Raw genomic sequence first — 16,284 nt, 5'->3', positions numbered from 1 at the left:
CTTTGCATGATCTACACATCTGTGTATTGAGTTACTCCTTTTAACATTAATTGCCTAATTTCTTTCTTCGAAAGATTTCCACATTTTTTTGTATCAAGATGAAGTAGTAGAATGCCAAAAACTTTCTTTTCCAAAAAATTTTCCACTACTAAACATATAACCCTTCCAATTCGAAATACTGTATTATCTATGATTATTTTGCCACAGGGTCAATAATATGATATCCATTTGTGCTATGATTCCTATGATTTCATTTCGAATGTTGAAGGTCTTCTCAATTTATGAATTATGCGATGTTGTTCTGAATATTTCTGCTATATTTCCTCTGCAATTTTTGTTCCCATTTCAGCTGAGTCGTGAAGACAAACTCTGTCTCCAAAATCAACCTTTTCATATTTCGCTTCTATACGTTGAATAACATTGTGAATTCATAAATTGGTCAAGCAAACTATAAAAAACGCTCTTTGGTAGAACTATGTACATGGGATTCATATGCCATCATTCTAAAAAGTGGGAATTCATTCCATGAATCATGATTTTTATAGCATAATGTAATGGAGTAACATAAGAAAACATAGATATTGAAAAGACTTCTTGAATAAGGATGACATACATTGCGATCTTGGATCTGTCAATATTCATCTCGGAGTCTTGTAGTAATGTGCGCAACGAAACCTTCAGCTACTGTGGATGCAGTATATCGAAACATACAGGATTGCCTCCGGCAGTATTACGAAAACTTTTAGTGTCTTTGAGTGAGTGTCTTTGAGTGAGTGTCTTTGAGTGAGGTTATTTTCGAAAATTACATGAATAAATAATTCATTACATCCTGTTTGTTTCTTTTCCAGAATGAATTATTTGTATAACATCCATTATTCGTCTTTGTCCGTTATGAGACGAGGTAGGTGTAGAAAAGAATACTGAAATTCATTGTGTTCAATAATTTGACATATGATTCGTCTCAAAAATTCTTAATTTTTTGTGAATTTCTCACTTTTTCAGCTGTTCCAACTAATGTTATCATTTTATGTTAACATTTTATAGGCTACTTATTCTAACGTTTCAAAGACCTCAATCTGGCCTCGTCATCAGAATCAAAAATCAGCTATATTTCACAGTACTTTTTTTGAAAGTTATGATATCTTTGAATTTCTTCAGACGTTGTCAAAGAAAACTCAAAATATCATATTCCAAACCTTCGATACAGTACAATGTATTCTTTGATATCCAATACCTTCCACTGTTTCCTTAATTATGAGGGCCCAAATCCATTTTCAAAAAAGGGTTTGATATACAGTTACTACAGCAGTAAGAATGTTACTGTTTCTTCGCGTTTCTACCTCTTACTATGTTGGTCCTCTTGATTGAATGCTATGTTGATGTTCACTTTCGCAAACTTTCAATTGTGTTGATATTCATTCAGTTTAACGTCGCAAAAACAAGTCACGCCCCGAAAGGATACGTCGATATGTTTAACTGAAATGACTGAAACATGAATGCTATGCCTACTAATATATCATAAAAAAAATATTTGCCAAAACAATCGGAAACAACCATACACTTCAAAATGTCACAATCCACTGGGGTATTTCAATCAATAAGGAATGTAATTTTAAAAATTTTCAGAACCGTACACATTATAAAACAAAATATTGCTTCAGCAATGGACAGTTTTCAATTATTAGGTAAAATAAATTACTCACCAAATTTTCATCATTGGTAGCCAGCGCATCATTCACAGTTTCAGAATCTTTAATTTTTTTACTAGATCCATCATTTTTTGAGAGTGGAACAGAAAGAACTGGTTTTCGATTAGGTATCGGGGATGATTTTGAATCATGTGGAGTAATGATACCTTTCACTTTCAGTAAATCTCCATTCGTCTGGTTGCTTGCAGAAGAATTTTCGGACATTATTTGTCTATCATCATTGATGAACTCGTAGGGATTTGGAAGTGAACCGGGTACGATTACTTTTTGTCTGCTAGGACACGCCGATTTTATGAAACCAACCTTTCTATATTGTGGGACCCCAGAATGAGTCTTCTGGTTGTACTGCGCATTCACGACGGAATTTAGTTCTTGCATGAAAATTGTTCTGCCTTTCAAAATATTTTTTTCTGGCCCATGCGACATTTCGTTGCTTGCAGACATGATTATTGGACCGCTCACGAAAGTTGAATCGCCTTTTGTATCATTCGTTGGGTAACATTTCGACAATAACTTTGAAGAATTTGACTTTAATTCATTTATAAATAGCAATAGTTCTTTTTTTTGGTTTGAAGTGAGTTTCCAGTCATTCATATCAAATTCTGTCATTTCCTGGAACGAACATTTGTCTCAACTCATTTGACTATACTTTTGAATATACTGTGTGGACGTAAATAATAGTTCCCACCCTTTGAAAAGGACAAGATATGAAAGTCGGATGGAATTAATGAAAAAAGGTATACTTTCAAGTACTATGAATTACTCAAACAGAAAATGAAATTTTATTTCAAGGACAAAGCACAAGCACTACAGGAAAATCCTCAAGGCGTTCTAAGAGCGGTGCCTGTGCGAAAATAACGATTCACATTGGATTCCACATAAACGCAATTCTGAGTTGAACCTCAAAAAGATAAGCAGCCACAGTCCTTCATACTTTTCTGATATGTACCACTCTTCGTGGAATCAAATGTGCCAAATCACTTGAACAATTCCCGTGGAAGTAGGTATCTCTAGAAGAGAGACAAATCCCCAACCTTCCCAGATGTTCCAGGCTATCAAGGTTGCAAGTGATATTCGCGTATTCAATCAGGTGGATGGCTCTTTCCTGGAAGGAATTCAGCAGCTTCAGGATATGCTTAGGGGCGGAGCTCTATACATGGGATCAATACTCCAATGAAGGTCTGATTTGAGCATTATAAAGCATCAAAAGATGCTGGAGACGAAAGGTTGGAGACAATCCGGATCCCTGGGGAACACCGCCGTTGATGGTGAAGGTATTCCAGAGGTATTCACGCGTCGCCTATAGGGCACCACCAACTGTTTTTTCAAATGAAGAGGGGTCTTGTCATAACTCATTTCATAGGTATTCCTATACTTCATCCAACAAATTTTATTTTTCTAAATTGAATTACTCGTACCTGGGTAATTTCATATTCGTTTCAAGAATTTGCAAGAAACGATAAACAATAGTTGAAGAAAAAATAAATTCAAAACTCACTCCGGTTCTTTCTAATGGATGACCAAACTGTTCACCATTTCATTCCTGACAATGATGAAACATGTTTACAAATTGATTTTCTACTTTATGAGATGTTCTTGTGATATCTTCGTTACAAGTACCTCTTTCTCTTCTCAAATGAACTGCGGTTGAGTATCTATCATCATATACCATATATCATCAAAAACATTCGAAAGAATCATATCAGATGTGAGGTGCCTCTTGACAATTATAGGCAGAATGACCCACTAGATTACTGCTGATAACGTAGAAACGACTGACCAGATTTCCAAAAATAAAAAAAAAGTTTATTAGAGAATTGAAATACCTATAAAATGAGTTACCACAAGACTCCTTTTACCATTCTGAAAATTGAGATGGTAGCGCCCTCTTGGCGACAAATTATGTAACACTTGGAAGTGAAACTATTGTTTCTCCTATTATTGTGAACTTGATAATTATAATTCTTCACATGAATTTTATCCGACCTTGATATCTTGTTTCATTCATTATGAAAGCATTGACTTTTACTTTATTTTGAATCAAATGAATACTTATAATGCACTGTTTGGAACTTTTGGTGTGGTAATGAATTCTACTGGAGTTTTATCCCAACACCAAACCGTTATTTTCAACACCTCGATACGTGTTTCAATCGCCGAGTGATTTTCTTCAATAGAAAGTTCAAACTTCTTCTTGAAAATGATCACGGTTTGGTGTTGGAATAAATTTCCAGTAATACATTTTAAATACTTACAAGCAATTTCTGTCCAGTCAAATATTTTCCATTCAGAATATCAACTAGGTTTTCATTGCCAGTCTGAAAAAAATATCTGATCAGTTATCCAATAAAAAATATTTTTTTCAAATCACAAACTTGTTTGATTCATGTGATTTTCTGGATGATAAATTTATTCGAACACACATAGTATGAAAATATTCACAAAGGAATCATTTCAAGGAAAGAACCTTTATTTCGATCCTGGAAATATCAGATGAATTTTTGATATCAAGAAGCGGAAGTATGAGAATGAAAAAACTAAAATATAGCTATGACACTTCTTATTGAATCTCAAAATAAGCATCGCTCCCTAATATTAAAACACCTTTTCCGTCGCAAGTTTCAACAACCCAGTTGGTGTCCGGAGGAGAAGATATCGGAACAATGTACTCACCTCCTGATGCGCCAACGTGGTTGATGAAACGCAAGTCAAGAAGAGCGTTGCAGTTTTGAAGTTTGGAAGCAATGATGTTTTTCATTTACTTCATGGTAGAAGTTGAATGTTATACCTTTCAGAAATAAAGCCCCGTTCTGTATCTGTAGAGTAGGAGGGGTGAGTATAAGCCTACATCACTTAGGCCACATTGTACATCCTCCCGAGGAATTGTCCTCCAAGATCATCGTCCATTCTGTCCTTTCTAGGGAGGTGGACATGTCACTGGGAGACAGCTCATAATTAGGCCAAGACTCGCCGAAGACACACTCTCTTAATGACGATAACTCCGGGCACTCGCATAGGACATGCCCGACAGTCTCATCTTCCTGTTCACACATCCTGCATAAAGTTATGTCTACTAACCCCATATTATGAAGGTGTTTCCTTGATTGAGAGTGGCCAGTCAGAAATCCTACTGTTAACCGTAGATTTTTCCTGGTCATCGCCAGATATTTTTTCGGTGCCAGTTTCTCAGGGTCGCTCAGGGTGATCCTGGCAAGATTGCATCCTTTGATTTCATCCCGTCTGTTTAGGGATTGAGCCTAGGTTTAACATTTGGCTGGTTCCGCAATCGTCGAAGTCATCAGGCCGTAGGTGCCACTGGTTCCTGAAATTCTTAGTCCAGTCGCTTTCTTGGCTAAAGAGTCGGCGATGCGATTACCTTTAACCCCTGTCGTAACCTTTAACCCACTCCAGGATAATGTTATTATCTACCCGTTATTTTCCCAGTGGATATGAAGGTTTCTGAAATGTAAAGGAAGTGGCTTCTGCACACGATGATTTGAAGCCCCCAACGGTGATAAAGCACATTTGATGAAGCATATTTGAAGAGAATCTGGATTCGTTGTCTGGATCATTTACATTCAGTTTTGATATTCTTGATACCACTCTTGTAGCGCCTCTGGACAAAGGTGAATATCTGAATGGCATCCGACTGTGGATATTGACTTCGTGGAGTTGGCCTACGGTTATCTGGTGCGATCAAATTCAGATGTAACGCGTGTATGTTCTGGATGTCATTCGACCAGGATTGATTTCTACGAAAACGCTGCCACAATTGATTTATGAGACTGGGAGACTCTCTCTCAGTATGCCGCATGGCACCTTCCAGAAGCCCTACAGCCCTTTTGATCCCATTCAAAGTTAAATAATGAAGTTCCATGATGAAACACAATAGTTTAAAAGCATTTGCTAAACAAAAACTGTATAGCATGAAAAAATTCGACAATTTCAGATTTGGATTGCATTGTTTTGAACCGTTGGTGTAGTAATTAATATAACTGAAGTTTTTTCCCAACTTCAAACAGTTATTCCAACACCTCGACACGTGTTTCGATCACCAAGTGATCATCTTCAAGAGAAAGATCAAACAGTTTGATCTTCATCTTGAAGATGATCACTTGGTGATCGAAACACGTGGCGAGGTGTTGAAATAACGGTTTGGTGTTGGGAAAAACTCCAGTTATATCAATTCCAGATTGATAATTGCGTTTCAAAAACTATTGCACATAACTCTTTCGTAAAAAAACTCGACACACTATTCATTATCTCTTTTAGGGTTCTGTTCAACTCACAAAAATCTACAGGGCGAACAACTGTATCAATTCAATTGAAATTGAACGAACTCATACATTCATTTTTAATAATTTTGTATATTATAAAAATATCCCTAGACTATTACGATATATGTTATTTGAGATATGGATCATTTTTTGAGGAATAACAACCTCTTTGTTGTGTTGAAAAGCATAATTGGTTTTGGGTTGATTCTCAACGACGAAATGTCATTTAAAGATTCGTTTGAGAGTCTGATAATATAAATTTCATATTTTTCGAATTGAAAAATATTTTTCGTCCTTACAATTTTCAACATATTTATTATAACTTGTACAATTCTGGAGAAAATTCATCTGTACAGTCAGTAAAATTCACCCATTCTTATAGGATATTTCAATATATCTTTGACAAGTCCCTTTGAAAATGTCTACCTTTTGTTTCCATTATTTAATATATTCTCCACTTTCTCACTTTCTCGAGTATTTTAATTTCCACAATCTGAAAAATATAAAAACTATAATAGAGAACTTTATATGCGTGTAGAAATATCAAATTTGTATACACACTGTTACTATAAAAACTCGAAGTATTTTCCACAAATAAAAATATTCTATTCATAAGTAATTTGTATTCAATAACTTTGCCTATCATAAAAGTTTTAAGGAATTATACAGATACTTACCTCAATGTTTGGAAGGCTAAAATCTCCCTCCGTCTTTAGAATTGGAAAAATCTAATTAAGTTAGCAGATTTTTCTTCGCTGATTCCCTTTATATGTAAATTTCATCAACAGATGTCAAATGAATTTTTGAATGTGGAATGTGTCGATGTTGTTGATGTGTCAAAATAATTATTTGATGGAATTGAGACGTGTCATGACATTTCTCACGTTTTCACTTATATTTAATCACCCAGCAACACACTTTCGAAAATGTAGGTGAAATTATCTCAAAATTCACATGGATGAATATATGACATCAAAACAAACAGATCAAAAATAACTTTTTGAAACGCTAATAAAAACATCGTCCCAGGTATCTCAAAGGTGCTAACTCTTTTCCCCTTTTTCATAAAAGAGGGCGTATGCTTTTCCACTCACAGGCAATTTGGGTGATTGATTGACTTGTGAAACATACGATGTAGTACAAAGTGTTGTTTTCCATGACTGGTAGTCAAATACGATCCATTTATTGGAATACACTTTGGAATACACTTCTCTCCAGATACAAGAATTTACGTTGACTTTTTGAGTTTATTTCTCTTCAGAGTGGGGTACACTGGCAATCATTCTCGTCTTGTTGTTCCATTAATCTGATTTAAAAACGTGTTTTGGAAATTTTTATCCCGTTGATCACCAATATGTATCACCAATATAATTTTTTCCGTAATAACAAGGTATTTTATGTATGCAATTTATTATTTTTCTTCTGTATTGTTGGGTTTTGTATGTGTGAGTATAAATCACAAGTGTATCGTTGTTTCGTGAAAAGCTCTAACATCATATCTATTTTCAATTCGTCTAATCTTTTTAGATAGTCCTGATTGATTGGATCCCTGCCAAATTCGTTAATGAATGTCATTACGATGTCGTCGATGACATAAGTAGATCAAACTCATTCCGTGTATACTCATCGATGTATACCAGTGAGGATAACAGTGTTACATGTAAGTGAAATTTTTACCTTTCATTCAATATACTGTGTAGAAATCCTGTGAATGATATCTGATTCAGTAAAGGTTCCGCGGAGCCCCAGGGCGCCGCGGCGCACACTTTGAGAAACACTGCATTAGAGTCATAGCACATTCCGCTAATCTTTATCCGTGATCTTTATTCGTTAACATACATGTATGTGATCACTGTATACTGTGAAATGTTTTTCTACGAAATAATATAGATATATCGTGATAGCCCAAAACATAGCCAACATTCTTGGTCAATAATGGAATATTTTCGATAAGTTCAATTTGAATATGGCTTGTATCGAATAAGAAATGTTTTGTCCATCATATTCTTGACACAAAATTGCACTGATATATTTTCTACGTGCATCGTTTGTGACAATAAATGGTTCCAGGAGATTCGGATACATAATTATTTAGAATAATTCATTCTTGTGGAAAAAATTGAACTTTCATTGACACAGACACACAATCTTCAGAAGAATAAAATTCAAAATATATATTTTCACACAAATGTAGAAATAGCAAACTTTTAGTTCATCTTGATAAATTGCAAGATATTTACATAAAATTTTTGATTGATTGACATTTTTTTTATTGACAAACAAGTTTATGGAGATCAAATCGTGAGGTGTAGTTTATGAATTTTTTCTCAAAGATAAAAGTTTCGTTTACCAGTAACTCAACCTATTTTATAGATTTGCCTATTGAATATAAAGAAAACATTTTATAGGTTACTTATGCTAACGTTTCAAAGACCTCAATCTGGCCTCGTCATCAGAATCAAAAATCACCTATATTTCACAGTACTTTTTTTGAAAGTTATGTTATTTTTGAATTTCTTCAGACGTTGTCAAAGAAAACTCAAAATATCATATTCCAAACCTTCGATACAGTACAATGTATTCTTTGATATCCAATACCTTCCACTGTTTCCTCAATTAAGAGGGCCCAAATTCATTTTCAAAAAAGTGTTTGATATACAGTTATTACAGCAGTAAGAATGTTGCTGTTTCTTCGCGTTTCTGCCTCTTACTATGTTGGTCCTCTTGATTGAATGTTATGTTGATGTTCACTTTCGCAAACTTTCAATTGTCTTGATATTCATTCAGTTTAACGTCGCAAAAACAAGTCACGCCCCGAAAGGATACGTCGATATGTTTAACTGAAATGACTGAAACATGAATGCTATGCCTACTAATATATCATAAAAAAAATATTTGCCAAAACAATCGGAAACAACCATACACTTCAAAATGTCACAATCCACTGGGGTATTTCAATCAATAAGGAATGTAATTTTAAAAATTTTCAGAACCGTACACATTATAAAACAAAATATTGCTTCAGCAATGGACAGTTTTTAATTATTAAGTAAAATAAATTACTCACCAAATTTTCATCATTGGTAGCCAGCGCATCATTCACAGTTTCAGAATCTTTAATTTTTTTACTAGATCCATCATTTTTTGAGAGTGGAACAGAAAGAACTGGTTTTCGATTAGGTATCGGGGATGATTTTGAATCATGTGGAGTAATGATACTTTTCACTTTCAGTAAATCTCCATTCGTCTGGTTGCTTGCAGAAGAATTTTCGGACATTATTTGTCTATCATCATTGATGAACTCGTAGGGATTTGGAAGTGAACCGGGTACGATTACTTTTTGTCTGCTAGGACACGCCGATTTTATGAAACCAACCTTCCTATATTGTGGGACCCCAGAATGAGTCTTCTGGTTGTACTGCGCATTTACGACGGAATTTAGTTCTTGCATGAAAATTGTTCTGCCTTTCAAAATATTTTTTTCTGGCCCATGCGACATTTCGTTGCTTGCAGACATGATTATTGGACCGCTCACGAAAGTTGAATCGCCTTTTGTATCATTCGTTGGGTAACATTTCGACAATAACTTTGAAGAATTTGACTTTAATTCATTTATAAATAGCAATAGTTCTTTTTTTTGGTTTGAAGTGAGTTTCCAGTCATTCATATCAAATTCTGTCATTTCCTGGAACGAACATTTGTCTCAACTCATTTGACTATACTTTTGAATATACTGTGTGGACGTAAATAATAGTTCCCACCCTTTGAAAAGGACAAGATATGAAAGTCGGATGGAATTAATGATAAAAGGTATACTTTCAAGTACTATGAATTACTAAAACAGAAAATGAAATTTTATTTCAAGGACAAAGTACAAGCACTACAGGAAAATCCTCAAGGCGTTCTAAGAGCGGTGCCTGTGCGAAAATATCGATTCACATTGGATTCCACATAAACGAAATTCTGAGTTGAACCTCACAAAGATAAGCAGCCACAGTCCTTCATATTTTTCTGATATGTACCACTCTTCGTGGAATCAAATGTGCCAAGTCACTTGAACAATTCTCGTGGAAGTAGGTATCTCTAGAAGAGAGACAAATCCCCAACCTTCCCAGATGTTCCAGGCTATCAAGGTTGCAAGTGATGTTCGCGTATTCAATCAGGTGGATGGCTGTTTCCTGGAAGGAATTCAGCAGCTTCAGGATATGCTTAGGGGCGGAGCTCTATACATGGGATCAATACTCCAATGAAGGTCTGATTTGAGCATTATAAAGCATCAAAAGATGCTGGAGACAAAAGGTTAGAGACAATCCGGATCCCTGGGGAACATCGCCGTTGATGGTGAAGGTATTCCAGAGGTATTCACGCGTCGCCGATAGGGCACCACCAACTGTTTTTTCAAATGAAGAGGGGTCTTGTCATAACTCATTTCATAGGTATTCCTATACTTCATCCAACAAATTTTATTTTCCTAAATTGAATTACTCGTACCTGGGTAATTTCAAATTCGTTTCAAGAATTTGCAAGAAACGATAAACAACAGTTGAAGAAAAAATAAATTCAAAACTCACTCCGGTTCTTTCTAATGGATGACCAAACTGTTCACCATTTCATTCCTGACAATGATGAAACATGTTTACAAATTGATTTTCTACTTTATGAGATGTTCTTGTGATATCTTCGTTACAAGTACCTCTTTCTATTCTCAAATGAACTGCGGTTGAGTATCTATCATCATATACCATATATCATCAAAAACATTCGAAAGAATCATATCAGATGTGAGGTGCCTCTTGACAATTATAGGCAGAATGACCCACTAGATTACTGCTGATAACGTAGAAACGACTGACCAGATTTCCAAAAATAAAAAAAAAAGTTTATTAGAGAATTGAAATACCTATAAAATGAGTTACCACAAGACTCCCTTTACCATTCTGAAAATTGAGATGGTAGCGCCCTCTTGGCGACAAATTATGTAACACTTGGAAGTGAAACTATTGTTTCTCCTATTATTGTGAACTTGATAATTATAATTCTTCACATGAATTTTATCCGACCTTGATATCTTGTTTCATTCATTATGAAAGCATTGACTTTTACTTTATTTTGAATCAAATGAATACTTATAATGCACTGTTTGGAACTTTAGGTGTGGTAATGAATTCTACTGGAGTTTTATCCCAACAACAAACCGTTATTTTCAACACCTCGATACGTGTTTCAATCGCCGAGTGATTTTCTCCAAAAGAAAGTTCAATCTTCTTCTTGAAAATGATCACTTGTTGATTGAAACACGTGTCGAGATATTAAAAATAACGGTTTGCTGTTGGAATAAATTTCCAGTAATACATTTTAAATACTTACAAGCAATTTCTGTCCAGTCAAATCTTTTCCATTCAGAATATCAACTAGGTTTTCATTGCCAGTCTGAAAAAAATATCTGATCAGTTATCCAATAAAAATTTTTTTTTTCAAATCACAAACTTGTTTGATTCATGTGATTTTCTGGATGTTAAATTTATTCGAACACACATAGTATGAAAATATTCACAAAGGAATCATTTCAAGGAAAGAACCTTTATTTCGATCCTGGAAATATCAGATGAATTTTTGATATCAAGAAGCGGAAGTATGAGGATGAAAAAACTAAAATATAGCTATGACACTTCTTATTGAATCTCAAAATAAGCATCGCTCCCTAATATTAAAACACCTTTTCCGTCGCAAGTTTCAACAACCAGTTGGTGTCCGGAGGAGAAGATATCGGAACAATGTACTCACCTCCTGATGCGCCAACGTGGTTGATGAAACGCAAGTCAAGAAGAGCGTTGCAGTTTTGAAGTTTGGAAGCAATGCTGTTTTTCATTTACTTCATGGTAGAAGTTGAAAGTTATACCTTTCAGAAATAAAGTCCCGTTCTGTATCTGTAGAGTAGGAGGGGTGAGTATAAGCCTACATCACTTAGACCACATTGTACATCCTCCCGAGGAATTGTCCTCCAAGATCATCGTCCATTCTGTCCTTTCTAGGGAGGTGGACATGTCACTGGGAGACATCTCATAATTAGGCCAAGACTCGCCGAAGACACACTCTCTTAATGACGATAACTCCGGGCACTCGCATAGGACATGCCCGACAGTCTCATCTTCCTGTTCACCTATCCTGCATAAAGGTATGTCCACTAACCCCATATTATGAAGGTGTTTCCTACTGTTAAGCATAGATTTTTCCTGGTCATCGCCAGATATTTTTTCGGCGCCAGTTCCTCAGGGTCGTTCAGGATGATCCTGGCAAGACTGCATCCTTTGATTTCACCCCATCTGTTTAGGGATTGAGCATAGGTTTAACATTTGGCTGGTTCCGCAATCGTCAAAGTCATCAGGCCGTAGGTGCCACTGGTTCCTAAAATTCTTAGTCCAGCCGCTTTCTTGGCTAAAGAGTCGGCGATGCGATTACCTTTAACCCCTGTCGTAACCTTCAACCCACCTCAGGATAATGTTATCATCTACCCATTATTTTCATAGTGGATATGAAGGTTTCTGAAATGTAAAGGAAGTGGCTTCTGCACACGATGATTGGAAGCCCCCAACGGTGATGAAACAAATTTTACAAAAAATTTTGTATAGACTGAAGAAAACTCATACATGATACTTGAAGATTGTTTTCAACAACAGTTCTTGTTAAAGGGTGATTAAACCAGCATTTTTCCTATGAAGATTTAACGAGGAGGTGTAGGGCAACGTTTTGGAACAAACGCTATCTCTTGTACTACAGGCAATGAAAGAGAAAATATAATACTATCGATGCACGATGCACATACTAGCATAGTTGCTCGTGACTTTCCAACCACAGATCGCTGAATTGGTTGAGATTCGTCTCACTTATAACCTGCTCGATACTCGGACTTATATTCACTGTTTTTTTTTGCAAGGCCATTTCAAAACACTAGTTTATTCTACTCCAGTACGAGATGTACAAGTTCAAGAAATTGGATAACCGCTCAGTGAGACACGACCCTAGTGTTTTTGAAATAGTTCGCTAGTCGATGAGAAGAGTGAATGTATTCAAGCTGAAGGTAGCCATATTCAACATTTTTTGTAGATAGAAATGCTTTATGAATATCTAATATATAAATCATAGTCGCAAAATCGTGTTGGTTGATTGGAAAATGGAAAATAAAAAAAAAATACAGAAGAATGAAAAAAATTGATGACGTTCGATTTGTTAGGATTTGACAGTTGTGCACGCAAAGTCAATTAGGGTTATTATATTTAGAAGTGTGTGCCATTAATTAATTGTTTTACAGTAATGATAAAAATAGTAATGATAATAATATTTATTTGCTCACATACAAACGTAAGAGAGAAATAAAATGCGAATAAGTATCGTATAATCCACAGAAGCCACATATTATGTCACTTGTGTGTGGTGTGAGAAATGAAAAAAAGTATAGCAAAAACCTAATCTAGAATTTATACAATATACAGAATGAAATTATGGAGAACTAAACAAAGTGATGTGATTGAATCTCAATCATATATATGAAACTGTGATGGAATGAAATGAAATACTTAATGAATACATGTAGTGATAAATGGAAACTCAAATAAAATTGGAATATTTCTTATATAATACTTGTTGACACCCATTCGCTCTGATCGATCATTTGAATAATTTTTGTATGCTATTTGTATGAAACTGACACGTATTTACTCTGATCAAATATTTCACTAATTTTTGTAAATATTTCACTAATTTCTGTGCGAGCTATATTGCGTATGTATTTCATTTAATGAATGTTTCAATCGAGTATACAACACAAGAGTTTTAATGGTTTCTAGTAGATGAATATACACAACGGGGCCGAAAAAAGGGTGAGATCTTTGTCCTATTAACTTGTGTATGAAAGGTACTATGTAACTGTTTTTATTTCGAGTGGTGTAGTTATGGCTTGACCTACATAATGTTTCCCTTCCTCATATTGATTCAATATCAATGACTTGTAAAACAGCTGTCTAAGACCGGATAGTTCTAGTTTATGTAACATATCACTGGGATAACGAGACGGTTTTTTCAACACCAGTTTCAAAAATTATTTGATTCAAATGAGAAAGTGTAGATTTTTCATTACAAAATGGCAAGTGATACTTCTTCCTAAAGTTCAATGGAAACTGTTTATGGTCAAACCAATCTTTGAATTTTTCTAAATCTTTGTCTGTCATGTCTTTGAATCAAGACTGCAAAACTTATGATCGAAAAAAAACCTTCAGATAAATACTAAAAGGCAACGAACCCAGGACAGTTCCTTGCAGCACTCCACATCAGATTTTCTGCTCCTTATTCTCTTGTTATCCTCACATTCTCTTTTTTATCCGTGAGATATGTCTCTATCAATTTATATGCATCACCTCTTCTTCCAATGTAATGTCATAACGGAAGTAAAAACAGCAATGTTGATTGCATTCACAAAGACGCGAGCGAGAAGATCAAATCTGCGAAATATTGCGAATAAATCCACTGCAGATGAGAAAGATGTTATACGGGAGTAGTACCGTATTCAGTGTTACCAGTGATGTACTGTTTGGAACCTTTGGTGTAGTAATGAATATTACTGAAAAAACTCCAGTAATATTCGGTGTTACTAGGTCAAATTTCTCTGCTGTACATTTCCTGTTTCAGCTATTGAGCTATCATTCCAACATTCAAATGTTAAAATCTTCTAATGACTCATGTTACTACCTATAATTATCTTTGAATGACTGTTGAATGAATCTACGACATACATTCTTCTCTAGTTTTTGTTTCCCTCCACTGTTTTTCTGACAATATCTACTACTTAGCATGAACATAATGAACATATAAAAAAAGGTATATAACTCAGCTGATAAAACTACTAACAATATTTATCATTTCCAAGGAGATACCAAGTTCGCCATGTCAGCTCATTGTCGATGATAAATTTCAACATTTTTTCATTGTCCTGTATGTTTGAAAAGAAGAGGTTTACCAGCAATTATGAAAAAGTGGAATATTCTCAGAATAGTCCAGGAAATAACCATTAGTTTTGCTAATCATTCAGTAACAAACGAAATGCGGAAAAAACTAAATATCGTCTCATCATTTTTGATGCATAATAGAGATGGAGTAAACATATAAAGTTCATATGTAATCAGTTGTTATTCGCGAGTTTGTTCGCGTTATATTAAATTTTTCGATATTTTCATATTTTCATGATAATGAAAAAAAAAATACAGAAACTAACCTTCTTGATTATTGTGATCACCTGCTCCGCACTTAGCAGTTTCACTTTATTAGTTAATGCCATTCTTCTAATAATCTTCGTACAATCAGCATCTAATATACCACAATAAAACTGAATCACTCTCTAAAAATTCCTTTACGAATATCAAAATCAAATACCGAAGTGTTGAAGAACAAATCGATAAGACTACATAATTATCTTCAGACCGCTATCACATGGGTTTTCTATCAGTTCACGCCATTTCCTATAACTCGATTCTCATTTCACCACAAATTTATACAGTTTCAGTAAAGAGCTATGTTTCATATGACAATATCACGTAATACATAAGAAAATCCATGTGGCACTCGAAAAACACTTTATTGCGAGATTTTCACTAAACAGTTCCACAAAAATGCAACACCTGTTTCGCCATATGATGTGTGAAGACACATATAGGTGTGTAAAGTCACACCATAAGAAGTCATTGCATGGCAAAACACGAATTGCCATTTTATAAAATTGTTTAGTGAATGTCTGAAATGAAGATTATTTAATGCCAAACCTAAATTAGACAAAGGAAAGAGATCTGGTATATATCGACTAGAATAGAACCACATTCTAGTTAAATCAGGTTGTTAAATCAGGTTGGAAAATTTTCCCTTACCCTTTCAACTGAGGTTCGTCAGGAGGACGAATAGTTCATAACTGAAGATGTTTTTGGTGCCGCTCTGACCTACTGTACCCCTTCATGACTGGGGTAATTTGATAAACAAAATGTTCATCTTAACTGACGTCGTGAGGCCTTCACTCAACTGAGCGACGGGACCTTCTGAATCGAGTGGGGTCATCTTCAGCATAATCTACAGCTTTTCTGACTAATGGGTTATCATAAGTTTTCGCTGATTCGAAAACTCTCTGATTCCTCGACTGAATGGACTGCCATATAGTTAACAACTTCAAATCATGGAGCATTCACCAGCATCCTGAGAAGATTTTTGGCAACCTTTTCAAAATGGAAAGATTTGACGGAGCAGTTTCTTCCCAGGTGACT

The 16,284-nt window shown here is 35.0% G+C and overlaps 1 protein-coding gene across 9 annotated transcripts in view; it reads right to left on the bottom strand.

Moving 5' to 3' along the window:
* Positions 1 to 15,535, bottom strand: part of LOC111507988 (uncharacterized) — a 97,384-nt gene extending 81,849 nt beyond the window's left edge. For 4 of the 9 annotated variants that reach the window (XM_074173914.1, XM_074173912.1, XM_074173917.1 and 1 more), the window contains exons 1-5: positions 15,252 to 15,532; positions 11,354 to 11,416; positions 9,054 to 9,671; positions 3,965 to 4,027; positions 1,704 to 2,321 (exon numbers count right to left, since the gene is read on the bottom strand). In XM_074173914.1, the coding sequence (XP_074030015.1) occupies positions 1,704 to 2,321; positions 3,965 to 4,027; positions 9,054 to 9,671; positions 11,354 to 11,416; positions 15,252 to 15,314 (1,425 nt within the window). In that variant the 5' untranslated portion in view covers positions 15,315 to 15,532. Of the gene's footprint in view, positions 1 to 1,703; positions 2,322 to 3,964; positions 4,028 to 9,053; positions 9,672 to 11,353; positions 11,417 to 11,885; positions 11,910 to 15,251 lie in introns of those variants that run through there. The other 5 variants (XR_012465160.1, XM_074173916.1, XM_074173911.1 and 2 more) reach the window with 5 other exon arrangements.
* Positions 15,536 to 16,284: the final 749 nt, after the last annotated feature.

The sequence above is a fragment of the Leptinotarsa decemlineata genome, unplaced genomic scaffold (assembly GCF_025532065.1).
Source record: "Leptinotarsa decemlineata unplaced genomic scaffold, Ldec_3_MD MMD2_tig00000505_RagTag_RagTag, whole genome shotgun sequence".
NCBI classification, from domain to species: Eukaryota; Metazoa; Arthropoda; class Insecta; order Coleoptera; family Chrysomelidae; genus Leptinotarsa; species Leptinotarsa decemlineata.
The sequence above is the reverse complement of the archived record's forward strand: the minus strand, read 5'-3'. Positions and strand labels throughout refer to the sequence as shown.